This window comes from Leopardus geoffroyi, chromosome E2, assembly GCF_018350155.1.
Source record: "Leopardus geoffroyi isolate Oge1 chromosome E2, O.geoffroyi_Oge1_pat1.0, whole genome shotgun sequence".
NCBI classification, from domain to species: Eukaryota; Metazoa; Chordata; class Mammalia; order Carnivora; family Felidae; genus Leopardus; species Leopardus geoffroyi.
The window spans coordinates 20,410,094-20,437,978 of record NC_059335.1 but is presented as its reverse complement, the minus strand read 5'-3'; the positions used below and the strand labels follow the sequence as shown (position 1 = coordinate 20,437,978).

General features: G+C 45.1%; 2 protein-coding genes across 8 annotated transcripts in view; one reads left to right on the top strand and one right to left on the bottom strand.

Annotated features, from left to right (window-relative positions):
* The first annotated feature begins 6,005 nt into the window (after positions 1–6,005).
* PDCD5 (programmed cell death 5) lies at positions 6,006–12,369 on the top strand. The gene is given in 7 exon segments (XM_045442569.1): positions 6,006–6,178; positions 7,028–7,065; positions 9,888–9,949; positions 10,770–10,798; positions 10,800–10,862; positions 11,793–11,864; positions 12,186–12,369. Coding segments are annotated over 7 exon segments (378 nt in total). The 5' UTR covers positions 6,006–6,112; the 3' UTR covers positions 12,234–12,369.
* Positions 12,370–14,506: 2,137 nt separating this feature from the next.
* ANKRD27 (ankyrin repeat domain 27) overlaps positions 14,507–27,885 on the bottom strand; it is a 52,127-nt gene continuing 38,748 nt past the window's right edge. For 3 of the 7 annotated variants that reach the window (XM_045442561.1, XM_045442566.1, XM_045442567.1), the window contains 8 exons: positions 27,252–27,374; positions 21,922–22,119; positions 20,296–20,415; positions 20,034–20,195; positions 18,663–18,774; positions 17,390–17,468; positions 17,130–17,202; positions 14,507–15,866 (listed from right to left, as the gene is read on the bottom strand). In XM_045442561.1, the coding sequence (XP_045298517.1) occupies positions 15,630–15,866; positions 17,130–17,202; positions 17,390–17,468; positions 18,663–18,774; positions 20,034–20,195; positions 20,296–20,415; positions 21,922–22,119; positions 27,252–27,374 (1,104 nt within the window). In that variant the 3' untranslated portion in view covers positions 14,507–15,629. Of the gene's footprint in view, positions 16,496–17,129; positions 17,203–17,389; positions 17,469–18,662; positions 18,775–20,033; positions 20,196–20,295; positions 20,416–21,921; positions 22,120–27,251; positions 27,375–27,885 lie in introns of all 7 variants that reach the window. The other 4 variants (XM_045442565.1, XM_045442562.1, XM_045442563.1 and 1 more) reach the window with 4 other exon arrangements.

Here is a 27,885-nt window from a genome sequence, read left to right as displayed (position 1 = left end):
GCAAAGTTGCAGGATGCAAAATCAACACAAAAATTAGTTGCATTTCTATTCATTAACAGTGAACCACCAGAAAAGTAAATTAAGAAAAATAATTCCACTTATGTTAGCATTAAAAAAGAATAAAATACTTAGATATTAATTAAACCAAGGAGGCAAACGACTTGTACACTGAAACTTTAAAATGTTGCCAAAATAAATGAAAGGAAACACAAATAAATGGAAAGACATCCCATGTTCATGGATTGGAAGACTTAATATAGTCAAGATATCAATACTCCCCAAAGTGACCTACAGATTCAATGTAGTATCGCTCAAAATCCCAATGACGTGTTTTTTCAAAAACAGAAAAATTTATTCTAAAAGTCATATAGAATCTAAGGGGACCTTGAGTAGCCAAAACAATCATGAAAAAGAACAAAGTTGAAGGTCTCACACTTGCTGATTACAAAATTCACTACAAAGCTACAGTATTCAAAACAGCGTAGTACTGGCACAAACACAGACAAATAGAGCAGTGGACTAAAGCAGAGCACTGAAATAAACTCTCACATACATGAGAGTTTAAATGTACAAATAACTTTATACAAGTATACATATAAATGTATATATTTATATATATACTTGTGTATATAAATATGTATATATTTATACATATACAAGTATATATATAAATGTATGTATTATATACATGTATAAATAACTTTATACAAGGGTGCCAACACCATTCAATGGGGAAAGGATAGTCTTTTCAACACATGGGGTTGGGAAAACTGGATATCCACAAGCAGGAAGGAGGAGGAGGAGGAGAAGTTGGAGGAGAAGATGTTGTGTGCATCAGACAACACTATCAACAAGAGGGAAAAGGCAACCCATATATTGGGAGAAAATATTTCCAAATCATATGTTTACATATAAATATATAAAGAACCCCTACAACTCGACAACAAAAAAAGAAACAACCCAGTATATAAAATGGGCAAAAGACTTGAATAAACATTTCTGAAGATATACAAATGGCCAAAAGCACATGAAAAGATGTTCAGCATCACTAATTTAAATGCCTATCAAAACCACAATGAGATACAACTTCAGTTAGATAGCTCTTATCCAAAACCAAAAAATAACAAGTGTTGGCAAGAATGTGGAGAAACTGGAATGCCTGTGAATTGCTGGTGGAAATGGAAAATAGCACAGCCACTGTGGGAAATTGTACAGTGATTTCTCAGAAAAAAACTAAATATAAAATTACCATATGATTCAGCAATTCCTTTTCTGGATGTATACCCAAAGAAGTGAAAGCAGGGACTCTTAACAGATATTTGTATGCCGTATCAGCAGCATTAATCACAATAACCAAAAGATGGATAATAACCAATACAAGTGTCCACTGACAGATGAATGGATAACTCAAATGGAATTTTATTTGGCCTTAAAAAGGAAGGGAATTCTGACATATGCTACAACATGGCATCATGCTAAGTGAAATAAGCCAGTCACAAATGTATGATTCCACCTATAGGAGGTATCTGGAGTAGTCAAATTCATAGAGACAGAAAGCAGAATGGTAGTTGCCAGGGGCTGGGGGAAGGAGGGAATGGAGAGTTAGTGTTTCGTGAGTGTCGGGTTTCAGTCAAGAAAGATGAAAACGTTCTGAAGATGGATGGTGGTGCAAAAATTAAGAATGGGAAACCTCACTAAAATGCAGCAGGGAGGCTAGATGGCGGGGTGGGGGGTGGGGGGTGGTACAATGGGAAGTCTTACCACTAAACATCAATTATAGGAAGAACTGTCAGTTAAGGAACCCAGCAGAAGAACCCTCAACAGAAAAGAATCATTAATTGCAGGCATCAACTCGAAAAGATGTACATGGCGTCTCCTGTTAGAAATCAACCCCCTATAATTCAGCCAAAGAGAAACCATCATCACCCTGGACTCATGATCTTTTGTTCAAAACAACACATCTACACTTTATCCTTCTTCTCTATCAAATAAGATTCCTCTCCTTTGTTTCCTGGACTTGTCTATGGTTTTGCCATAGCTTATTGGTCTCGAATTGAGATTCTGTCAGTCCTGAATAAACCCACTTTTGCTGGTAAAATAACTAACCCCCGTTTATTGTTAAGGTTAACAGTGGTGAAGACAGCACAACAGTCTGAATGTACTTAATGCTTACAAATGGTTAAAATGGTAACTTTTATGCTATGTATCTTTTACCGCGATTATAAAAGAGCAAAAGAACTGGAAAAGCTATTTATTTTTAACTTTTAGAATCAACCTACATACAAAGCAAAAAGACTTAATTATCATTGCAAATCAGAATATCAGTAAGATATAGAAATATACGCACAGATAATAGAAGCTGAGAATGTACAAAAAAAGATATGAGCTTACCGTAGGGTAGAGATGCTAATATCTTTATCTTTTCAATCTGAGAGTGAAGAGACACCATCTGTCCTTGATAGAATGAGAAATAGAAAGTGTAAGGATATTGCTTAAAGATACAACAATAACCAACTTTAGAACTAAAAACAGTAATACGTGTATTAAGAAATTAAGAGGAGGACACCTCGGTGGCTCAGTTGGCTAAGTGTCCCACTTCAGCTCAAGTCATGATCTCAATAGTTCGCGAGTATTGAGCTCTGCATGGGGCTCTGTACAGACAGCTCAGAGCCTGAAGCCTGCTCAGATCCTGTGCCTCCCTCTCTCTCTGCCCCTCCCCCACTTGTGCTCTGTCTCTCTCTCAAAAATAAACAAACATTAAAAAAAAAAAAAAAAGAGCCAGATGCTCAACCGACTGAGTCACCCAGGCGCCCCAATGCTTACCCATTTGTATTCCTCTCTGTATATATTGGTGCTTAGAACAGGTGCTTGGCACATAGGAGGCACCCAGGCACGTCTAAATAGATAGCCTTTTAACTCGTGTCCTGATTCTGCCTGTGCCGTAGTTATTAAAAGAATAAATCGGGCACCTGGGTAGCTCAGTCAGTTGAGTGTCAGACTCTTGATTTCCGCTCAAGTCATGATCCACCACCCCCACCCTGCCCAGGGTCATGGGATTGAGCCCCATGTTGGGCTTCACATTCAGCATGGAGCCTGCTAAGGTTCTCTCTCTCTCCTTCTGCCCCCTCCCCCATTCACACATGCTCCCTCTCTCTCTCTCAAAAAAAAAAAAAAAAAGGAATAAATGAGGGCAATACTAGAAAGACACCTCAGAAGCCAAGCTAGAGGCAAAAGTTTTCACCTTTGAGGATCTGAGACTGGGTTGTGTAGGAGTGGACCAAGAATAGTTGCCTCTTCCTATATACCACTGACATTAAAAAAAAATATATATATATATATATACATATATACACACACAATTTGATCAAGGTTTAAAGAAACTATTATTACTTCAAAACAACAGAAAAATGTTTTAGGACACTGTGAACAAGAAAAAATAAGAACACTGAATACACTATATTTGGGATGCAACCAAAACTTCGCCCACAAACAAATTCATTCCTTTAACGTTTTTATTATTAAAAAACAATAAAAATAAACAATAGAGCACTGAAGGAACCAGAGAGAATATAACAATGAAAATATTAAAAAGAGGTAGAAATAAATATAAAAATAGAATGTAATCAATTACAAAAGAATACTGATAAATGTGATTTCTTTGTGGAAAAAAAAAACAGCGAAATATTAAAATGGCTGGAAAGTATAATCGAGAAAAATAATAATGTAAACAAACACATCAACAATCCTTAAAGGGATGGAACCACAGACACAGATGTGACAGCCATACATTTTTAAAATGTGAAGCCCTGATGAATGGTTCTCTAGAAATTAAAATTATCTTGAGAAGAAACAGAAAACTTGAGCAGACTGATGACCCTAGAAGAAAATGAAAAGCTGCCAAAATGATATATTTAAAAGAGGGGCCCGACTCAGATCTTTTTATGGAGAATCGTTTCACTTCTGCTCTCCAGTTGTCACATAACTACAGAAAGAAGTTATCGTAACTCTGTGATGTGTTTTTTCAAACTTTAAATATCTGATCCATGGGGAATGCATTTAGATTTAAGGAATGAGGTGAGAATCCCTATCAGTTGATTCTGGTTTCCTGATTTCCTTGTGGGTGAGGGCCACTCAGGCACCAGCCCAGCTAGGGCCGCGTCCTCTCTAGCCTTGAGAAGTGAGTAGCTCACAGATGGTCCACAAAGGGTCTCCACTGTGACTCCCTCAAAACTCCAGACTACCATGTTTATAAACTATCCCTCTTACAACTTTTTCTTAAAGTTTATTTATTTATTTTGAGAGAGAAAGAGAGCACTAGAGGAGGGGCAGAGAGAGAGGGAGAGAGAATCCCAAGCAGGCTCTGCACTGTCAGCACAGAGTGGCTCGAACTCAAGAACCATGAGATCATGACCTGAGCCAAAATCAAGAGTCAGAAGCTTAACCAACTAAGCCACCCAGGTGCCCCAAATCTTTTTTTTTTAAGATTTTATATTTAAGTTATCTCTACACCCAATGTGGGGCTCAAACTCACAATCCCCACACTCCACCGACTGGGACAGCCAGGCACCCCTTTCCCCCCTTAAATCATGCTTGCTTACATATTAGAGAAGAGGATCATTAATGTTGAAATTCAAAATGTCTAATAAATGTCTAATTCAAAAGACATAGATTCTCTGTACCTAAATTGAAATATTTATACGCTAATAATGTTTACAGCAGCATTATTCACAATATCCCAAAAGTGGAAACAACCCAAGTGTCCACTGACAGATGAGTGGATGAACAAAATATGGTGTGTGTGTGTGTGTGTGTGTGTGTGTGTATAATGGAATTTTTTTCAGCCCTAAGAAGTAAGGAAATTCTAACACACCACAGGCTACAAATGGATGAACCCTGAACACAGAATGCTAAATGAAGTGGAAAGACAAATACTGTAAGATTCCACTTACCTAAGGTAGTCAAAATCTTAAGATAGAAAGTAGAAATTGGGGAGCTGTTATTGAATGGGTATAGTTTCAGTTTTACTAGACGAAAGGAGTTCTAGAGATTAGGTGCACAACAATGTTAATGTATTTAACATTATTGAACCAAATAATGGTTAAAATGGTAAATGTTATAGTTTGTCACAACTGAAAAAAAACAGCAGGTGGATAACCCGGGGGGTTAGGGACTGAGCATTACACCGCCTCCCCCTTCACACACAAAGCTTCTATTCTAAAGGCCACCCGCCAGGGAGTTCACCCAGCATATCTGCCCCCGAAAATTCTCCCACAGGCCCTCGTGTGCCTGTGGAGTGGGGGTGGGTGGGAGTGTCTATGGGGGGTAGGAGGGGGTGTCTGGGTGAGGTGGGGAAGTCTTTGGGGGCTGGGGTGGTGTCTATGCGGGCCAGGCTGGGGTAGGGTGAGGGGTAGTTGTCTAGAAGTTTACACCACGCCCCACACCCCAGCTCCAACCTCTGAGCAAAGGCCTGTCTGGGCCAAGTGGGCTGAGTCTCGTCGTCCAAGTTTGCTTTAACTTGGCTTCTTAATGGCCCAGTGGCAGGGACTTTGTCCCCAACTCCCCGACCCCCGACTCATTTTAAGTGTACAATTCAGGGTCTTTTTAGCAAATGCAAGAGTGGTGCGACCATCACTGCAATCCAGTTTTAGAACTTTCCCGCAGCCCACGTGGCTTTCCTGAGCCCCTGCGTTCTCAACTGTAAATGGAAATAACATGAGCCTAGCACGGATCGGCCACCAGCAGAGTTTACATACTATTATTATGCTTGTTGATGACTGCCGTTTTGTAGACTACTATCCTTTTCCTCTGGCAGTGCGGTCACAGCCCGCCGCGCTCGCCTGAGCAGCGCGTCCAGCGTGGGCGGGGAGGTGGGATTCGCGAAGACTTGCGTGGGGTTATGCCCAAACGCCGCGGGGCACCCTACCGCCTGCGATCGAGCAATCGGGCCTCTCCCGGCGCCCTGGCTGCGACTGGCGGCGCGGCTCCGGGCTGGATTGGTGATGCCTGGGCGCTGCGGGCGCCTGCGCAGTGGGGAGGGTCGCCCTCGCGCCCGGGCGCCGCTGGAGAGTCCTCGGAGCTTGGCTGCGGTTGCTGGACTCAGAACCGCCGCACCATGGCGGAGGAGGAGCTGGAGGCGCTGAGGAAGCAGAGGCTGGCGGAGCTGCAGGCGAAGCACGGGGTGAGCGCCCCCGCCCGGCCCGTTCCTGGCGGGCACCGCCCTCGCCCGGGGTGGAGGGTGCGGCCCCAGGCGGAGGTTCAGGCACCGCGGCTGGAGCTCGCCCCGCGCGGGCCCAGGACCCCGTCGCTGGCCCCCGAGGCCGGCCTGGGCCCCTCTCCGGGCGCGTGGGCGCTGGGCCGCGGAGGCCGACCGCGTGCGGCCCCCGGGCGGGCAGGCGCTGGGCCTCGCCGGGCCGGCGTCTCTCCAGGACAAAGTGCTCAGCTCCTCGGTTCTCTCCGTCCCCTTAGCTTTCTGGCCGAATTATTTCCTAAAATTAGGGTGTTCCGACCCAAGTAGTCGACATTGTTTGAGGGTCTGCTGTGTGCGAGGTGCTGCGGGTACAGTGGGGAACATCCTCTCTGGCGGAGTTGCGGGTCCCGGGGAGGAGCCACGCGCCCAACACTAATCCCGTAGATAAAGTGCTCAAGTTAAAGACTGCCAAGGGACCACCGTGATAGGGCTGGAGCGGGAAGGTCCCCAAGGAAGCGCCCTTTGAATCCGCGTCCCCAATACCGAAGCAAATATTATTATGACCTCTTAAACTCCGGTTTCGTAGAACAGGGACTCCCCTCCCTCATGGTTGTTTGTGTTTAAAACATTCTACTAGATTGTGAATTTAGAAGCTTGTCAAAACATTGTAGTAAGTGGAAACTATCCTATTGATTTCTGTGAGGCCCAGCTTGTAGTTATTTGGTGATAATTTGATTCTTACCACTGCTGGAGCCTATTAGGTATCAGAAACAAGAAAGTAGTTCCTACTTTCTTCTTAAGTGAAATTGACTAAAAGATACAATTTTTACCCCCCCCCAGGATCCTGGCGATGCAGCACAACAGGAAGCAAAGCACAGGTATGGGCTGGAATTCTGAACTTTTTGAAGGATGGTTCAAAATGGTAAAAAACCACCAAATGGTTTTTAAAATTTAGTTATTATATTATTATTATTTTTTTTTAAGTAATCACTATACCCATGGTGGGGCTCACACTCAAAACCTGAGATCTAGAGTTGCATGCCCTGGGGCGCCTGGGTGGCTCAGTCTCTGAGCATCTGACTTGACTCCGGACTCCGGGGTTCTGTCAGCAGGAGCGCGCTTCAGATCTGTTGCCGTCTCTCTCTGCCCCTTCCCCATTTGTGCTCCGGTTCTCTTTCTCAAAAATAAACGTTTAAAAGAAAAAAAGCCACATGCTCTTCCAGCTGAGCCAGCCCAGGCACCCCTAGTTTAGTTATTTAATAGATGTGTCCATCTTAAAGTTTTTCCTGGCATAGAGATTTTCCCATAAATAATCAGGGTATTTTCGTTATTAATTTGCTAATTAAAGAAAGGTGTATGGAACTCCGCATACTTCCCTTGTAATTGCTGGTTGATGTTGCTTCTCTGCTAAACTGTGATTACCTTGAAAATGAGCCTAGGGGCGCCTGGGTGGCGCAGTCGGCTAAGCGTCCGACTTCAGCCAGGTCACGATCTCGCGGTCCGTGAGTTCGAGCCCCGCGTCGGGCTCTGGGCTGATGGTTCAGAGCCTGGAGCCTGTTTCCGATTCTGTGTCTCCCTCTCTCTCTGCCCCTCCCCCGTTCATGCTCTGTCTCTCTCTGTCCCAGAAAAAAATAAATAAACGTTGAAAAAAAAAAAAATGAGCCTAATAATAGGGCTACCTCATGAGGATGTTGTAAGGATTAGGTAGGTACAGTGCTTCACATTTAATAAATTTCTCTGCACATTAACTGTTAAACTCCTCTTATTTTATCCCAGCACGTGGCTGGGCACCTCACACATAGCAGATTCAGTGAATGAACACCCAGTTACTTCACCATGCTACCTTTTTTTCCTAACGGTGATTTAGACACACACACACACGCATAAAATTTACCGTAGTAAATATTTTTAAGTGTGCAGCTCATTCGTGTTTACTGTAGTGTTATTATTATGCAACAGATCTCTAGAACCTTTTCATCTTGCAAGACGGAAACTCCGTACCTGTTGAACAGCATTTTCCCCTCTCCCCATCATGCTGCCATTTAACTCATTCATTCATTCAGCAAGTATTTATTGAGCACCAGGTCCGAATCAGGCACTGTGCTGGGTCTAGAGAAATCGGCAAGGCAGAAAAGGTTCCGTCCCTCTGGGGCTTATTAGTGGGAGAAGAATGGTGCTGAGAAGAAAATAAAACTACGACATGAATTTCATTGATTGTAAGACATGTATTTTTTCACATTTAACAGAGATTAGATCTGTCTCATAATGGATCACTCTTGTCCTGGATTCTTCCAGAGAGGATTTATTTTTGCTTCTGCCATAACTTGGGTACATTTCTAACCTGAGACCTTTTAAAATTAAATTCTGTGCTTGAGGGGCATCTGGGTGGCTCAGTCAGTTGACCGTCTGACTCTTGATTTTTCTCAGGTCATGATCTCGTGGTTTGAGGGTTCGAGCCCCTTGTCATGCTCCGCACTAGCAGTGTGGAGCCTGCTTGGGATTCTCTCTTTCTGCCCCTCCTCGACCCTCCCCTACTCTCTACCTCTCTCTCAAAATAAATAAACTTAAAAAAAATTCTGTGCTTGAGATTTCACTCACCCCCAAGCAGTGTAAATTCAGACAGAAAACCTGTAAGACTAAAGCTTGAAGTTCAGACTCTGACAGGAACTTTTTTCTTCCTTCACTCGGGACCAAGGCTGATGGCATGCATCCTTTCTGTCCCTTTCTGCATGGCAGGTTTATTTTTTGTTTACCTTGTACTGTGGGTGTTACTCTTTGATACCCAGCTTTGAGTAGGGATCTCTTATTAGACTCGCCCATTTTGTTCTTGGAGGTACATAAACTATGGCGCATCTTACAATTGATGGCATTCTTTGATTCAGTGAAATCTAGTCACAGTAAATAACAGGGTTGAAGTACTCAGGGGCAATAAGGAAATGGCCTGTGGAGGTGGGCTGTGCACCGCCGTGTGCTTAGCCACCTCAGCTGGGGGTGGCCCGTAGGCACAACCAGCCCCAGCTCCCCTTCTGATTCAGCCGGAGGATCTGCTTTTGTCTGTGTTGTGTAGTAAGTTCCCTAAAGGATTTCATTTGGGAAAAACATTTTTTTTTTTGCTGCTTAAATAAAAGTTCGAAACCACTGTCCTGAGAACTAGTTCCCACTTGAATCGGTAGAAAGATGCAAGGATGGTTGCAAGGTTATAATTTCACTCCCCCTCCCCACTCAAAAAGCAGAACTGAGAGTCTTGAACCATGGGGTCTGGTTCCAGCTTGGCCAGGTTTACCTGTGTCCCCATAACATAGCCTTCCTAGGTCTCAGCTTCATCTCTGAGAAAAATCACAGATTAATCATTTGGTCCTTTAATTGCCTGGAATCTTAACTACCAATTTCTAGAACCTCTCACACACTGGGTACTTTATGTATGTTGGTAATAGTGGCGGAACTAAAACTCCACCCTGAATTATGAAAATCTAAAGTTTTACCTTTAAACCTGGTAGGCTAGTACCCACATAAAATAAAGCTAACTTTTGAGGGCGGGCCTGGACTCCTACTTGAGTATGGGAACTGCTGCCCGCGCGGCGCCTGCCATAGCGCAGTCTGTGTGTGCGGCAGGCTTCCATCTTGGGAAACACGGGAGTTGTGTGTTCAGTAGGAATGCTGACAGCATGGTTCTAATTGTGCTGATCTGTTTGTGTCGTAGGGAAGCAGAAATGAGAAACAGTATCTTAGCCCAAGTCCTGGATCAGTCAGCCCGGGCCCGCCGTAAGCATCTTTAGTTTCCTCTAACTTATTTCCATAAAATGGACCTGAGCTACTGGAATAGGGCAAGGGATCTAGGATATCGTTGCTGTCTCTGGGTTAAATATTTAACATAAAAACGTGATGCAGATAAAGTTGTAAGAAATGTGAAGTTAATAAACCTAAAGAAATGTAATTAAACCGTTGCTAAAAATACCAGCTCAGTTCTCGCTTACCAAAGAGATGATCTCCAAGTGCATTGTAGGTCAAGTTTATAGGAAACCACTCTTTAATCGAGTCAATCACAAAATGTTGCTGGTAGTTTATGTGGGTGATGGGGATTTGGGAGGTTTATTGTCTCTGTTTTAGTGTATGTTCATAATTTTTCACAGTAAATTCCAAAACATATAGAAAAAACTAATAAGCCAATCCAAATGAGCTAGTATGTTTTGTATTGTAACTTGAAGCCCGGCTTAGAAGAGGCAGGTTTCTTAGATGGATCAACAATTATATATGTGTGGTCATACAGAAATTGCTTTCCATTTAAGTGGAAATCATTAAAAAATAATAATAATAAAAACAGAAGACCTCAGGCTTAGAATCTGAGGACCCAAGTTGAATCTTGGCTCTCCCACTACCTCTGTGTGGTGTTGACTGAGCTCGACATGGCTGCACTTGAGTTTCCTCATTTTTAAGACGGGCTGTTGTACAATCTGCCGTACCTGCCTACTTTGCTAGTCTCAAAACACAGGTCTGTGAAGTGCTTTGGAAATGTTGGTGTGTGTGAATAGTTTTAAGTTCTCTAAGTGTGCATTTAGTTTTGACTCCTTCTTTTTCTTTTTAGTAAGTAACTTAGCACTTGTAAAGCCTGAAAAAAACTAAAGCAGTAGAGAATTACCTCATACAGATGGCAAGATATGGGCAACTAAGTGGGAAGGTAAGCTTGGACTGTCTTGAGGCCATTTTACCTGTTGTTATTGACTTCATCAAAACGTATTTTCAAAAGGTCAGTTTTATCTTCTGGTTCAGAAGTTCTTGTTGACTATTTCAGTGAAGCAATTTATAAAGGCAAGAATACTTGTGTCTACCATAAATCCTAAAAGATAACTAATTGCCTTTCCTCTAAAATCCTCTGCTGCTTTCCTCTTTGATGTTGCTATGGAACCTTGATGTGTGTGTGTGATCCAGGGACTATTAGGGTCAGCATCTAATTGCTTCTACACTGGAAACAGGTTTGTCAATGATACCAAATAAAATACTACCCATGTACGTAGAAGTTAAGTGTGTTTTGCAAAGGAGGAGGTGCTGAAATTCCTGGTTATTCCTGGGGCTGTGATGCCCTGATGAGCTCTGGTGAGCGTGACCTTCCTTCAAGATCCTTCCTTCAAGATGAGCCCCACCTGCACTGGAAGCTGGCTGTTGGCCTCCATAGCCTGCGGGGCTCAGGCCTGTGCTTGAACCCCTTACACTAAGAGCGTGTGTGGAAGAGACAATGACTGTTCATCTATTTTGAGTGACTTCTCTCCTTCCTTTAAGCTCTTCGAGAGCAGAGGCTGTGTGTCTCCAACACAGGTGTAGGTGGTTGTCATTGTCTGTTAGTGGTGCTAAAGGTGTTCTTAAGTACTCTTAACGTGGAATTTTCCTGAGAGAGCTAATCAATGGATACCTTCCCCTCTCCTCAAATGAGGCTAGCAGAGCAAAATTGATTTGGAACTTAAACCAGTAGTTAGAACCTCCTGTCTTGCCTCTCCTTCCTTGCCTCTTGACCTCTGCCCCCGTGCCCCCAGAAAGATGAAAACCATTCAGTCTGCTGAGGTATAAACTCTTTGTTTAAAAAAAGTACTGTTTTTCTTTCTGGTTATCCTAGGTATCAGAACAAGGTTTAATAGAAATCCTTGAAAAAGTAAGCCAACAAACAGAAAAGAAAACCACAGTTAAAGTAAGTTTCCCCAAATGCCCATGGCAAAAGAAAAAGATTTTAATGATAAGTGTTAAATATCCTGTATTTATCTGCTGTATCAAAACATGTTTCAGCCCATAAACATTTTCCATTTGTAACAGGTGAAAATTGGGGGAGAAAGGCTGCACTTGTTGAGGGGTCTTATTATTAAGGCTCTTCTGTTCCCCCCACCCCAGTTGATACAACACCCTAAGTTGTTTCAAAGGTCTAATGTCTTGTAGTAGTAGACCTTGTTCTTGTCAGAAAGTCTGAGTTCTGCTTTATTAAACCTGTTATGACACTCCTTTACTTTCCCCCCAGTTCAACAGAAGAAAAGTCATGGACTCTGATGAAGAGGATGATTATTGAGTTTAAGATGTTTAGAGACTGGAACTTAATGGAACAGTTCTAGGACAGATAACACTTGGTGGAAGTAAAGATCTGATTGTTTACTTTGTTTATTGTCTATATGCCTTTTAAAAAAATAAACTTGTTATGCAAAATAAAACAATTTGGGCAAAGTTTTTTTTGTACCATAGCCGAATGAACAGATCTGTGTTTGGCATTTTTTCTTTCATACCAAAAGTTTATAAACGTGTAGCAGCATGAATATATTCTTTGTAACTGTGACATTAGTGTTAGGAAAATGGCCTTTGCAGAAATAGACGCTGGCTTACTTTTCAGTAAGAAGGAAATAGCATCCAGTAACATGGTAGTTAAAACCCATGGATTGAGAGGAATCAACTTTTAATGTTTAACATCTAATATTTCCAAAATCTAGGTTCTGAAAGCAGGTACACTATTTTTCTTCCTGAAGATAATCTGTATGTTTAAGGTAAGGAAATTCCTTGCTTTGGTTTCATTTATAACCTGCTTTTCAAAGGCACTGAGACTATATTATCTTAACAAATATTACTCCAATCCAAGACAGTGGTACTTGCATTGCAGAAAATTACCAAAATAACTAGGAGACACTGATAGTAATACTGGAACGATAACCAACATGTTGGAAACAAAGTAAGTGCCTTCTAACTTTAGCAGTTAAACATTTTGGTAGAATTGTTGGGAGTTCTTCACCGATAAAATTGCAGGTAATTTAAAGCACATGTCATCTATTGTGCTTTCCTCCCACTAGATTTTGAAACCTTTACTCATAAATTTACTTCTCAAGTGAGCTGTTTGGTGTAACCTTTTAGAGGCCTCAGCCCAGGAGTAAGTTCATTACGTTTAATATGAAGGGAATAGGATCGGTGACAGGAAAGTAACAGGAAAAATGGTTTAGAATCCCAGTCTCTCTAATGAGCATACTGCTGATCTATATCTAAACTGTGTATTTGAGATGTTACTCATTTGGGAACTTGAAATTTGGAACTGTGGCCAATAAAGTCCATGTTGGAGCATCTAGCATTCCTGAATAAACAAACTAATGAGTAGAACTTTTAACATCAAAATTTTTAAAAAGGAACAATTAGTCAAATATAAGTTTTGCTCAGGGATTTTGGGGGGGAGAAAAAAGCACATCCCAGTTATAGGTAAACTTTGCTTTAGGTCTTATTTACATAAAAATGCTGGAAGGAGACTAGATGATTCTCTGCAAGTTTTGTTACATGCTTCCTCCTACAGAATAACCACTGTCCTGACGGCATCTGTCCTGTCCTCCAAGGACACTTGAGGATGGAAAGTCGTTCTGTACACAAGGATAAAAGTTCTGCAAGGCAGCCTAGGAAATGGGGCGTGGTTATTCTAAGCTTTCTAATTTAATTGACAATACTCTGAATTCAAAGCATTCTCACACAGTATAGAAATTTGGGCATTACCAATTTCTGAGTGGTCAAATGAAGTTTTAAGTGGGAAAGAATTGGAGAAAAACAAGTGTTTTAAAAAATAATTGAGGTAGTCACTTCAGACAGCTCACCCTGCTAATCGCAGAGTAGCTCAGGAAGAAGCTTCTCCCCTAAAATCGACCATCTCATTCAAGGTACTTACATCTCCAGAAGACACACCTCACTGGAAACTGCCAGTTCAGATGACAGCACCAAGCAGGCTGTGACCCCAGATCTGATAGTGCCAGCAAATCACCCTTCTTTCTCTGAACCTATTTCAACATTTGACAATTCTACCAGTCGGGGCGACTGTTAGAATTAAATAGTTTTCAAAATTCTATCGTACCACCCAAAAAATGGGGATATCAAATGCGTGTATTTGCAGCTTGGCTGACAAACTGCACAGGACACGATTTCTTAATTAGGAGGGCAGCAGACCGCGACTTACGTCAGTGAGGTCGTTTTGTTTAATACTGTGGAAAAGGAGGAAAAATAAACCTGAATAAAGAAATTTGCAAAGCAACAGGGCATATTTCCTGTTTGGGCTAAAAAGCTATATTGCATTCACTTCTGGTTTTTTAAAAAATTAAAACCTTTTTCTGGGCATTGCACCTGCTAGCCTCAGTCAGTCCTAGGGAGGCGAATGGGTGAGGGTCTGCTTTGAATGATCCGGTTTACATATTTCAGTGAGAAGTGTGTATCCATCCAATGGGGGAAGATCTTTCCATACACAAAGCACACGTTTATAGCGGAGAGCAAGACAAACACACATCTCTCCAGAGCAAAATACCAACTAAAGAAGTGTACCATGACACGCTCAAGAATCATAGAGTTTACTGTTTTCTTTCCCATCATTTGGCACAGATCCAAGGCACATTAGAAAATTAGAAATCATAAATTACTTTGTAGAAAAATAATCAGTCCCTCCCTTCTATACATACACAAGTATTTCCAAGAACATGCACAAAACCATGTCCCTATTACAAAGTTATTTGAAAATGTACTCAGGACAAACCCATGTTTGCAGCTGTAGGCCAATTAGTAACATAAAAAAATAAGTATAATCTATAGAAATTTATAAAAAGGAATAAATGGCAATAAATTCTAACCGAAAGTAACTCTGACCTGGTTTGTGCTGTAAGTTTTGAATCTGAATCAAAAGACTAAGGAAAGATGTGCCAAATCTCTCTAGCTCAGGAACCATCCGGCAGGTGTGACATCCAAGGGAGGTTTTTAACGGGAGGGGAGGTTTCGAGAGACACTGATACGGGTGCGTATGTGCGGTGATCAAACACCTGTACTTACTTTGTTGGAAGAAAAATTACACCCAACCTTCCCCACATACATAGTGCAGAACAGGTCATAAATGTCCTTTTCACTAAAATGAACGCCACACTGGCACGGGAACATCTTTGGGCTCGAGTGCTGCTTTGCAAAGGAATATTTTCCAGGCCCTCTCCTCTCCAGGCCAGCGCGTCCTGTCCGCCCGGCCGGCCTCCACGGCGCCCTGGAGCCCACGCTGCTTCTCCGCAGCCTATCCCAGAGGGCGGGGTTCTTTAGCCGGTGGTTTGCTAATCTGTACACACGGCAGAGGTTAGCACCTTGCGGTGGGAGGACAGAACCCGGTGATGAAAGCCATCTCTGCAGCCAGGTGGCCTGCTGCTTCAGAAGAAGCCCACACCCGGTCTCGGGGATCGGGACACCACTGGAAACTGTGTGTATTCCTTTTCCAGTGCATTCATGAGCTCCGAAGAGGAGAGAGATGGTGGTGGTTTTCTTTGTTGCATTCTTTCCCTCGGCCACAGAAAAGCTTTCAGGAAATTTCTGCCTTACTCTCAACCCAAACGCAAAGTACAGGTCAGTTCTCAGCTGGGTTCCTGCTCGGCACCTTCTTGTTGAGGACTCACCTCCTGGCAGCCGACTTAACAACCGCTTACCACTGTTAAGACTGGGAAGTAATAGTAGCCTCTCGGGGAGCAGCTGGGTCTCCGGCAGTCCCAGGGCTCTTAGCTGCGACCGTGTCCTCGACGGTGTGTCTGCGCAGCATCCGCCGGCTCGCAGGAACGCTTTGTTTCAGCCCGGGCCTCTCGGGCTGACTGCTGCTTCCTCTGCCCGCAGTCTCAGGTCCGCCCTGGTCTGGCAGGCTGTTCTGCTCCCGTGTAACCTTTTGCCTCCCTGGCTGAAGAAACGGTACAATTCAAGCAGTTCGTTCACACTGCGTGTAAAACAAGAACCACACAAGAACGGCGTCCTTGGGTGCTTCTGTGTGTCACCCAACGTGCTCGCTACTCTCTGGGCATAACTTCAGCTCTGACATCCCTGTGGGACAGCATGGGTGCCACTGATACTCTGTGTGTCAGACGCAACGTCAGGGCTCTACCTGATCTCACATCTAATCTTTATAACAAGTACGCCCTGATGGCTACACCGTGCATGGCTGAGGCACAGGGTCAGCAAGTGGAAGCAACCTGCCTAAGTCCCCGTCGCTCACAGGGGAAGAGCTGGCACCCGACTGAACCCAAGCAGATTTCAGTCTGTGGGTTTCCCACGCAGCGGCGGGACGGTCCGTCAGCAAGTCACGGAAGATTGCGTCGGAGGCTGAAATCAGCCAGGTTGACAAAAATCACTTCAGTTCTCTAAAGCAAAGACTTAGCGCCTGCGCAGACGTGCTTCGACAAGCCTGTGCCACCGCACGTGCCGGCAAGTGTACCCATCCACAGTCATACTGCCAGGAGCAGGCAGGAAAGTCGGGTTTCTGGGAAGAGGCACCATTGCACCACCGCACCCAAAGCAGCCTCCCTTTTGTAACTGAGTGAGTGAACAGGCTGTCGGAAGGCGGCCACACGCGGATCTGTCCACGTGAGCAGCTTCCGACCGTATTCGGAGAAGGCTTTTGTTGAACCCATCCGGACACAAATTTGGTTTCTTCCTGACATCGGTGATTCACACGCTAGTGAATCCTAGATGGCGTAACCTGAGCTATCTCACTGAGCACACACGCCACAAGCTGCAGGGGCTCTCCGCGCCCACCCCTGTTCCCACTGTCCCCTCGCTCTCCTTTCTCAGTAAACGAAGTCTGTGCCCTTGGCTGTGCCGCTAACGAACTCATCTTAGTTGTTACTGACTCTAGAAAAGAAGGGGATCATGACATGAGAAACGTGTTCACCGCGGGTTCGTTTTGGAAAAGCCAGGCTTTAAGAATACGATGAGGGGCGCCTGGGTGGCTCAGTCAGTTAAGTGTCCGACTCTTGGTCTCGGCTCAGGTCATGATCTCACAGTTTGTGGGATCCAGCCCCCTGTCGGGCTCTGCACTGATGGTGTGGAGCCTGCTTTAGATTCTCCCTCTCCCCCTCTCTCTGCGCCTCCCCTGCTAGCTCTCTCTCAAAAATAAATGAAAAACAAAAAAAGAAATATGATGATAAGCCAGCGTTTCATGACTCACCTCACGCAAACAGTCTTCAGCAAAATTAGGGACACTTCTCTCCCTCGCCATAATCTCCCTTGAAGTCCTTCCCCTGAAACCCAAACCAAAGTGACATCAGTGTTTGGGACAGTGGTGTCGAACACTCTGGTTGGCCACAAGGTGGCAGCATTTGACGAGCGCAGATTTTTCTGTAACCCATCAAAGGGGCACATACCTGGCTTTAGTTGTAAGTAAAAGTCGGGTCACAGCACAGAAATCAACGCAAATTTTATACTCACTTAAACTGACCACCTGAGTGGACAAAGTAAAACTGTCTTGTAAAAGGTTCATCTGGTAGATCATACATTTTTGAGTTCCCTGTAGATAAAAAAGGATAAACATTTGAGAACTTCTGAAGTAGTTTTAAGGATTTTTAAAGTTGTAGCACAGATGCAACCTTTCCATTTTCTTAGTTTAACAAAATTGAGAAAATTACACACTGCATTTGCTTAAAGAGACATATTAGTAGCTATCTGTTTATTACCGGTAAGCCCCCATGGAAAAGAAGAAAGATGCATCCTTATTGACACACAGGACACTTTGTGAGACAGACTCAGGATTATCCAGACATGGAAATGGGCTTACTCACATTATTACACTACAAACTATACTGTAATTTTAAACAAGAATAGAGGGGCGCCTAGCTGGCTCACTTAGTACAGCGAGTGAATCTTGATCTCAGGGCTGTGACTTTGAGCCCCATGTTGGATACAGAAATTACTTTAAAAACAATAAAATCTGAGGCATGTGGGTGGCTCAGTCAGTTGAGCATCCGACTTCGTCTCAGGTCATGATTTCACAGTTTGTGGGTTTAAGTCCCACGTCAGGCTCTGTGCTGACAGCTCAGAGCCTGGAGCCTGCTTCGGATTCTGTGTCTCCCTCTCCCCCTCCCCCTCTCCCACTCATGCTCTGTCTCTGTCTCTCTGTCTCTCTCAAAAATAAACATTAAAAAAAATAATAAAATAAAATCTTTAAAAAAATAAAAGTAAAGAGTAGAACATGGGACCTACCTAGACCATAACAACGGTAAAAAAAAATTACTTCAGCCCCACCCATGATTGGCAACTATTGTTCTAATTACCAATAAATTCTGTATACGTGCAAATTAAAAACAAACAAACAAAAAACCTTTAAAGTTAGCAGGAAACACAGCCCCAGAGGTCCAGGAAACGCTTTTAAAAAGGCCTGGATTGGGGACAGGCGGCAGGAAAGAATTTCCCAGCGGCTGCTCCTCCTCTCCAGCTGGCGGAGGGGAGGCCCGAGCCTTCAAGGTGAGGCTGAGAGAGGCCACCTCACTTCGGTAGGAAGCATCATCCCGATCAGCCAGAAAATCAGTAGCAAAACAAGCCGACGTGTTAAGCTGTATCGTCCATTTCTTTGGTGCCCATATCCCTGCCCCAGTCACCGGTATGATGACATTCTACATTTAAAATTAAACGAACACCAGCAACTACTCATGGATTCCCAAAGAGGCCCATGCTGAGAATTACAGAGAGAATGTTAAGTTCTCACATTTTTTCCGGATCTTAACAGTAACGTACTCCTTGTGGTCCGTCTCGCCAGCATCGCCTGACATGGCCACACAGCTCGGTACCACCTGAAGTAATTCCATTATTTTTGAATTCTACAATTTGAAAGGGAAAAGGTTACAGGAACAGTTTTCATTCTTAGCAGGTTCTTGCTTGTTTTTGATGTAACTGTCCATATTGGTGAGCCTGGACAGAGAAGCAAGGAGCAGCCACAGACGGGACTGTGACGCCACAGAGCCTCGTGCTTCTGGGCAGCCCAGCGCTCGGAGCCCGGCTCCTCCTCTCCCAGGTACTGCTGCTCCGTGCGCTGGGTTGCCCATCACGGGCTCTGTTATTGCACAGTTATCATGAGGTCATGGATGGCCCAGCACATAGTGACTACGAGATAAAAAACACTCATCCTTATCATCATCGGAGAGAGTGCTAACTGAAGGTTTAAAATATTTCAATTCCAGGGGTGCCTGGGTGGCTCAGTTGGCTGAGTGACCCAATTTTGATTTTGGCTCAGGTCATGATCCCAGGGTTGTGAGATGAACCCCACATCAGACTCCGCACTGAGTGTGGAGCCTATTGGGGAGGCTCTCTCTCCCTCTGCCTCCCTCTCCCGCTTGCTCACTCTTGCTCTCTCTACCTCTCTCTAAAATAAAAACAAATAAATAATAAATAATACATAATAAATAAAATAAAATGTTTCAATTCTGTTAAGAAATGCCACTGAAAATTAATACGATAAGCCCATGAGTACATTGGGTTTATAGTGACTTTTATGCGACACCAGTGTCATTTAACAGCCTACTGGCTGTCTACCCAGAGTCAAAAATGAAAAGATTCAACAGGAAAACAGGAATAGACAGCTTGCTTCTCCTAGGAGACGAGAGGAAGCCTTTTCCTCACCACTGCCCCGTGCCAACACCCACGGCACTGGAAGGAGGGGTGAACTGGTCCCCACAGTTCCCCTCGCACCACTCAAAGAGTCTTAGAACCGCCAATTGACCAAACTTTCTCCATGGTGCCGTGAAGACCACTGCAGGCAGGGTGAGCCCCGAACTTCCCTGTGAGCACGTGATGGCTTGTGCCCAGGCCACCCCAGGGCACCGACACCCGCAGTTGCTGAGGGAGCACCTCTACTCAGCCCATGGAAAGCGAGCCCTGAAGGACTGACTCCCAGCTCCCCAGGCAGGACCGGACGGACACCTGACCAGGGGACCAAGGACCGGACATCTGACCACACTGGCCATCTTCTGGCACAGCCACCCAGCCCAGCACGGCGATTCCAAGGTCGGCTATAGCTATTTCAGGTGCGGTGTAACCACAGGGGACCCAGAGGGAGCTGCGAGGGGGCCCCCCCGCTCACCTGTTCAGCACAGTCTAGAGCTGTGCACTGCCTCTTGTTCAAGACCTGAACCGATGCCCCGTGAAGGAGAAGCAGCTCCACCACGAAGACGTGCTTTTCGATCACAGCCTCGTGCAGCGCCGTGTTGCCCTTGTTGTTACAGACGTTAATGGACGCCCCGTGCTGGAAGGAGAGACGGTGCGGTCGAAAGGAAGGGCAGACCACAGTGACGCAGACTCCAGGCGATGCGAAGCCCGCCCCGGACCGGGGATCGGCAGCTCACCTGTAACAGCAGCGCCGCGACTTCGTGGTGGCCGTTGGAACAGGCGTAAATGAGCGGTGTGTTTCCACTTATGTCCTTTTTATTGGGTTTTGCGTTAGAATCCAAGAGATACTTCACCACCTAGCGCAGAGAAGGCAAATTTTTCAACCGTAATTAAATTTGTGGAGAGAGATCCTGTAACTTGATATCCTTTGGACTTTTCTCTAAGTGTATTTAGAAGGCTCTTCCCACACGTGTCTGACTCTTGGGAGGGGACAGACCAACGGAAGTGGGGTCTCCTCTGCCCGGCAATGTGCTAGGCGCGATTTTTCCCATTTCATGGTTAGGCCCACCCTATGGAGGGCCGAATTATTACTCCAGTCTTAACAGATTAGGAAACTGATGTTTGGAGTGCTATGCTAGGTGCTACAAGAGACATGGAAGGCCTGAGGTGGTTCCTGTCTTTTATTCTTTATTTTTATGCTTTTTTTTTAAGTAGGCTCCATGCCCAACATGGAGCTTGAACTCACAACCCCGGGATCAAGAGTCGGAAGTGCCACTGACTGAGCCAGGCGGGCACCCCTATTTATTTTTTGTTATCTTTTTAAGTAAGCTCTATACCCAATATGGGGCTTGAACTCACAGCCCTGAATGAGCCAGCCAGGTGCCCCTGATTCCTGGCCTTTAAAAGCTTACAGGGGTGCCTGGGTGGCTCAGTCAGTTAAGCGCCTGACGCAGGATCAGGTCGTGATCTCACGGTTCATGGGTTCAAGCCCCGCGTCAGGCTCTGTGGTGACAGCGCGGAGCCTGGAGCCTGCTTTGGGTTCTGTGTGTCCCTCTCTCTCTGCCTTTCCCCTGCTCGTGCTCTGTCTCTGTCTCTCTTTCAAAAATAATGATTAAAAAAATAATAATTAAAAAAATAAAAGCTTATTTTATTTAAGTGGAGCTAGGGTCCCGGGGTGGCTCAGTTGGGTGAGTGATCTCACAGTCCATGAGACTGAGCCCCACAACAGGCCCTGTGCTGACAGTGTGGAGCCTGCTTGGGATTCTCTCCCTCTCTCTGCCCCTTCCCCGCTTGTGTACTCTCTCTCTCTCTCAAAATAAATAAATGAACTTTTTTTAAAAAATTAAAAAATTAAAATCTTAGAGTAGAGCTCACAGGGAGACTTTTTTTTGTTTTTAAATAGATAATTCTCAAAAAGAAATACAGGACTTTGAAAAAGTCAAGCATTTCACAATGGTCTCCTGCACCTCCTCCATAAGGCCATTCTCTGTAAAGTACTAAGCTGCTGACACAGACCACGGGCTGTGGGGGTGAAAGGTGCTAATCGCAGGCAGAGCCCTCAATGACCCACACCCACACACCAGAGCCAGCTCCTGGTGGGGTCGGAATCAGAACATGGGCCTCCGTGCCACTGGGATGTGAATGCCGGCGGTGTGGCGGGGAGGAGGGACGGGGGAAGGGAGAGGGTCCTCACCCAGAAGCACCAGAGCTCCGTGTTCTGTTGCTGAGCCATCCTGCCATGTGCCTCTCAGAATCCCAGAGCAGGGGGGAAGGAAACGTGTCTGTCCTCCGGGCCGGCCCCCAAACCTGCCCCCTGCAGCATTCCCGCCAAGCAGCCTGTGCCCAGGAGCCAGAAGCCGTACCTGAAAGTGGCCCTTCTGGCAGGCCAGGTGGAGCGGGACGGCGTGGTTCACATTTCTGGCACCTGCGTTGGCACCATGCTTCAACAGGAGGGGGACGAGGTCCGCCCGACCGTGCAGGGCAGCCACGTGCAGTGGGGAGAAGCCGTCCTGGTTGGTCACATTCACACCGAGCCCACTGGCAGGGATCTTTGCCAGCTTCTAGTAAAAGCGGAGGATGGAGTCAGAGATGTCATCAGTATTTAAGAAACTGGGCTGAAGGAATTGAAGCCAGGCGCCCCCCCCACCCCACCGTCCCTGTGCAAAATCTGGGGTCACGGTGGGATCCAGAATCAGGTGGCCCACAGGTGAATTCCTACAACTGGAGAAAGGTAAGATATCCCAAAGGAGTAACTTCTATTTTCAAGAGACCAACCCCCCTGAAATGATACCTTATTTATGCCAAGGCAGTTCAACGGGAAACAGTCTGTTCAACAAACGGCGCCGAACTACTGGATCCCCACATACGGAGAAAGTGCACATCAGCCCTTACTCCACCACACAAGAACTATAAACGCCTCGTAGACCTAGATGTGAGAGCCACGACTGTGTCGTACTTCACTTCCCTGGTCACATGCACGAGGAAATCCTTGCAACACTGGGATGAGCAAAGATCTCTTAGGGAAGACACAAAAAGCAAAAAACCATAGAGGAAGAGTTTGACAAGCTGGTATTCAGTGGTTCTTCTTGGAAAGACACAATTAAGAAAATGAAGAGGCAAGTCACAGAGTGGGAGAAAATATCTGCGTTATGTAGGTCTGATGAAAGAGGTGCGCCCCACCAGAATTTTAAAACAACAGGTTCTTACAACGCAATTGGACAATCCGACGTTAAGAAAAAAAATAGGCAAAAGATCTGGGGGCAGAAAATCTGTATTTGTATCATGGAGATACTGTGCACTGTGCCGGTGGTTACACGACCACGTGTTTGTCAAGCCTCATAGAGCTGTTTGCTGCTTAGCTCCATCGTTCGTCATTTTTATCACGAAACTACCTTACGAGTCGCAACGGTTTTAAAATCAATCATGCCAATGTACGGACAATCAACTAGTAATTTCTTCTTGAGAGAGAGAGAGAGCGTGCATGCACACATGCAGGGGAGGGACAGATAAGGAGGGAGAGAGAGGATCCCAAGCAGGCTCCATGTTGTCAGTGTAGAGACTGATGTAGGGCTCCGTCCCACGAACCGTGAGACCATGACCTGAGCCAAAATCAAGAGTTGGACACTTAACTGATTCAGCCACCCAGGAGCCCCTCAATCAATAATTAGAAGGACAAACAAGGGGTGCCTGAGTGGCTCAGTTGGTTGAGCGTCCGACTTCAGCTCAGGTCATGATCTCAGGGTTCGTGAGTTTGAGCCCCATGTCGGGCTCTGTGCTGACAGCTCAGAGCCTGGAGTCTGCTTCTGATTCTGTGTCTCCCTCTCTCTCTCGGCCCCTCCCCCTGCTCATGCTCCGTCTCTCTCTCTCTCTCAAAATAAATAAACATTAAAAAAAAAAAAAAAAAGGATAGGGGCGCCTGGGTGGCTCAGTCGGTTGAGCGTCTGACTTCGGTTCAGGTCACGATCTCACTGACCGTGAGTTCGAGCCCCGTGTCGGGCTCTGGGCTGATGGCTCAGAGCCTGGAGCCTGCTTCTGGTTCTGTGTCTCCCTCTCTCTCTGCCCCTCCCCCGTTCATGCTCTGTCTCTGTCTCAAAAATAAATAAACGTTAAAAAAAAAAAAAAAATTAAAAAAAAAAAAAAAGGACAAACATTTATAAACCATATAACCGAAAACAAACATTAAATTAAGATATCAAATCATACATTTTGATAATAAAATCATTATGTCAGCATTTTACATGACTGGCCAAGAATTAAAACTGGTTATTTAGTTCACTTTTTGCTGATTAAGAAGGTTCTCTCTCAGAAAAACTGCATGCAAAGTTAGAGGGGTGAATTTTGCTGCATGTAAATTGTACCTCAAAACTAAAAAACAGGGGCGCCTGGGTGGCGCAGTCGGTTAAGCGTCCGACTTCAGCCAGGTCACGATCTCGCGGTCCGTGAGTTCGAGCCCCGCGTCGGGCTCTGGGCTGATGGTTCAGAGCCTGGAGCCTGTTTCCGATTCTGTGTCTCCCTCTCTCTCTGCCCCTCCCCCGTTCATGCTCTGTCTCTCTCTGTCCTAAAAATAAATAAACGTCGGAAAAAAAAAACCAAAAACTAAAAAACAAACAAATGAAGGAACAGGGAGAAAAAACGCAATGAAATACCACTGCATACCTACAGGAGCAACTACAGTTAAAAAGTCACAAGGACATGGAGCAACCAGAACTCTCACACACCGGTGGCAGGAATGGAAAATGCCATAATCACTCTGGAAAAATGGCAGTTTCTTATGAAGTTACACATGCACTTACTACAAAAGCCAGCAATTATAACCTGAGGTATATACCCAAGTAAATGCATATTTATACAAAGACTTGTTCACAAATGTTTACACTAGCTTTCTTCACAAAGCCCAGAGCAGGGAACTACTCAAATGTTCATCAAGGGGTGATTAGATAAATTGTTGTATAGTCAACAAAACACTACCCAGCAATAAAATGAAATGAACCGCTGATCCAACATGGATCTCAAAACACTCTGCTGAGTGAAGGAAGCCAGACTCAAAAGAGTGTGTACTGTCTGGTTCCATTCACACTAAATTCTAGAAAATGCCAATGAGCCTGTCATGATGGACAGCAGACCGGTGGTGCCTGGGACAGGGGAGGAAGGGGGAAAGCAAGAGTTTCAAAGCAGCCCAAGAAAACCCTCAGAAGTGATGGTCATGTTCTGTATCTTGCTGTAGTAAAGGTTTTTAGGGTTTTTTTTTTAATGTTTATTTATTTTTGAGAGAGAGAGAGAGAGAGAGATGGGTTCAGAGGATCTGAAGCGGGCTGTGCGCTGACAGCAGAGAGGCTGATGTGGCGCTCAAACTCATGACCCGTGAGATCATGACCTGCGCCGAAGTCAGATGCTTAACCGACTAAGCCACCCAGGTGCCCCTCAATAAAGGTTTTTTAAAGAAACACCCTAAACACACCAGTGGGCTAGAAGATGGTGGGGTCCAGGGGTGGTTAACTAAATCACAGACGGGGAGCAACTCCCATATAAATGTATTTCTTATGTCTTCTGCGTCTTTTTGAGACATTTCAAAATGAGAAAAAGGTAAGAGGTTTTCAAAAAGCAGAGAACGTAAGATTTTATTCGATAAATCCAGCAGTTATTTTAATGTGTAATTCAGTTTCTTGTTACAACTAGCGAACCATGAGGCGGGGAAGAAGAGAGTGTAGGAAAATGGCAAGAACAGGGACGGATGCAGTAACTGCCTCTAGCCACACACAGTCACTGACCGGGCCTGAAGTATTGTCACCTCACATCATATTCTCTGAAACACCGTCCGCCTTTTTTATTTTCATAGCAGTCTGTAGAGGGGGAATCATTCTCTGGGCTGTATATATCCAGCAGCATGGGGACAGGAGAGAAGTTGCACATTCCCAATGTGCACATGACCCTGCAGCTAGATGAAAAGTTACATGTGAATGAAAGTTTAATCTTTTCAATATCATTGGGTTAAAATAACCCACACTGAAGAGGCACCTGGGGGGCTCAGTCGCTTAGGTATCTGACTGTGGCTCAGGTCATGATCTCACGGTTCGTGAGTTCAAGCCCCACATCGGGCTCTGGGCTGACAGCTCAGAGCCTGGAGCCTGCTTCAGATTCTGTGTCTCCTTCTCTCTCTGCCCCTCCCCCACTCACACTCTGTCTCTCTTTCTCTCTCTCGAAAATAAATAAACATTAAAAAAGAAAAATTAAAAAAAAAAATAACCCACAGTGAAGCTTTTTTAAATAAGGCAACATTATCTTATAATACAAAGGACAACACCACTATACATGTTTTGTAGAGTCAAATTAATTTTCTCAGTATGGGACATACACAATCAAGTTAAATAACTAGCACACAAGTGCATACTAGATGCACAATACCATCTACAATTGCTCAAAAGAAGATGAAATATTTAAGTGTACACTTAAGAAAATATGGACAGGATCTCTATGCTAAAAATCACAAAATGATGAAGAAATCGAAGAAGGACTAAGTATTTGGAGAGATATACCATGTTCATGAAAACACAACACAGTAAAGATGTCGTTTCTTCCCAACTCGATCTACAATTTTAATGCATTTCCTACCAAAATCCTAATAAGATTTTTGGTAGTCATAAACAAACTTATTCTAAAATATATACGGAAAGGCATAGGCCATAGAATAGCTAAAGTGATCCTGGCAAAGAAGAGTCAGTTAGGGAGAATCACTCTACCCACTACTGAGGCTTCCTATAGCTACAGTAATCAAGACAGTGTGGAACTGATGAAGGGACAGACACACAGATCCACGGAACAGAACACAGAGTCCAGAGATAGACCCACAGCATACATTATCTGAGGTAGAGCAGCAAGTCTTTGGAGAAAGGATGGTCTTTTCAACAAGGGGTGTGGAACGGGTGGACATCCGTAGACAAAAAAGGGAACCTCAACCTAAATCTCTCACCTTGTAAAAAATTAGCTCAGGGGTTATGGGATGGCAGGGAAACAGGTGGGTGTGGGAAAGGGCAGCACGGGTGGCTCTTCCTGTGGCAAGGGAGCTGGTTGGCACCTTCACTGTGGATGCACAAAGCTATGCGTGTGATCAAAGTGAACACGCGTGCACACGTGGGTACAAGCAAAATCGGAGAAATGTGGATAAGATGTGGGGATGGTTTCTATATCTATATCCTGGTTGGGATACTGTTCTATGGCTCTGCAAGCTGTTAGCACTGGGGGAGACTGGGTAAAGGGCACAGGGAATCCTCTGTACTTGGAGGGAGGATCCTCCCACAGGGGGTACCAACTTGAGCAAAGACAGTGGGCCATGGATCTCGAATGCAGCTTCCTCAGGGGACCGGCAGCCAGGTGGACAGACACCCTCAGGCGCGTCTGTTCATGAACTCTTACCTTGTGACTCGGGGGCCCAGAGAGCAGTTGAAACATTTGAGCACGTGAGCATGTCCCTGCTCACTGCCCTGCTCGTTCAGAAGGCAGGCCGCCCAAGCCAGATCCACCCTGGTGTTGGCTTTTCTCCTCCCGGAACTAAATAACGAATCCCCACCACATCTCAGGGATACCAACTTCCAGCCACTCAGTAACTAGCTGGCTGAGAAGCAGACAACTTTCCTAAGGGGAAAGAGAAGAATCTGCCTCCCCACCCTCACCGCCACCAAGAGAAGCAAGGCCAAACCTTTTGAGCCGGAGCACACTTCGGGCACTGGCACAAGGGGTGACAAAAGTCAACATCTTCTGCACTGACGGTGTCCTCCACCTCGTCCAGGTCCTCCTCTGTCCACTCCAAAAGGTAACGCACCTGGTGTTGGGCAGGAAGGAGAACAGGACTTAAGACTCATCCTTGGTTCCTTTACAAGCTACAGTATCGCCCCCTCCCTCCTTCTGTCCCACGTACACATACACACACACACACACACACACAGCTGCTCCCAAATCAGGGCCAACACGTCCTCAACCACCACCGTGACCGACACACGACTGGGTTCACAGCACGCAAACCTTTCTCAGTCCTTTTTCCAGGGAACCAGAGAACTTACGCTACCATTTCTCTGGCTTGTGTCAGGCATTCGTTCATCTTAGAAAGGGAAGAATGGTGCCGCTGTCACACCCTGGTCCCGGAGCATTTACTGAGCACCTTGCCTGGTGTCACCTAATTGCACACTCTCAACACCCAGCCGTCCCTTCTAAGCTGGGAGAAAACTCAGAGAGGGAACAACCTGTCCAGGGCCACACAACTAGGAAGTGGTGGTCGGAACCTCCACACAGGCTCCCTCACTCCACGCCAGCGTCCCTTCCATGACCACGCGCTA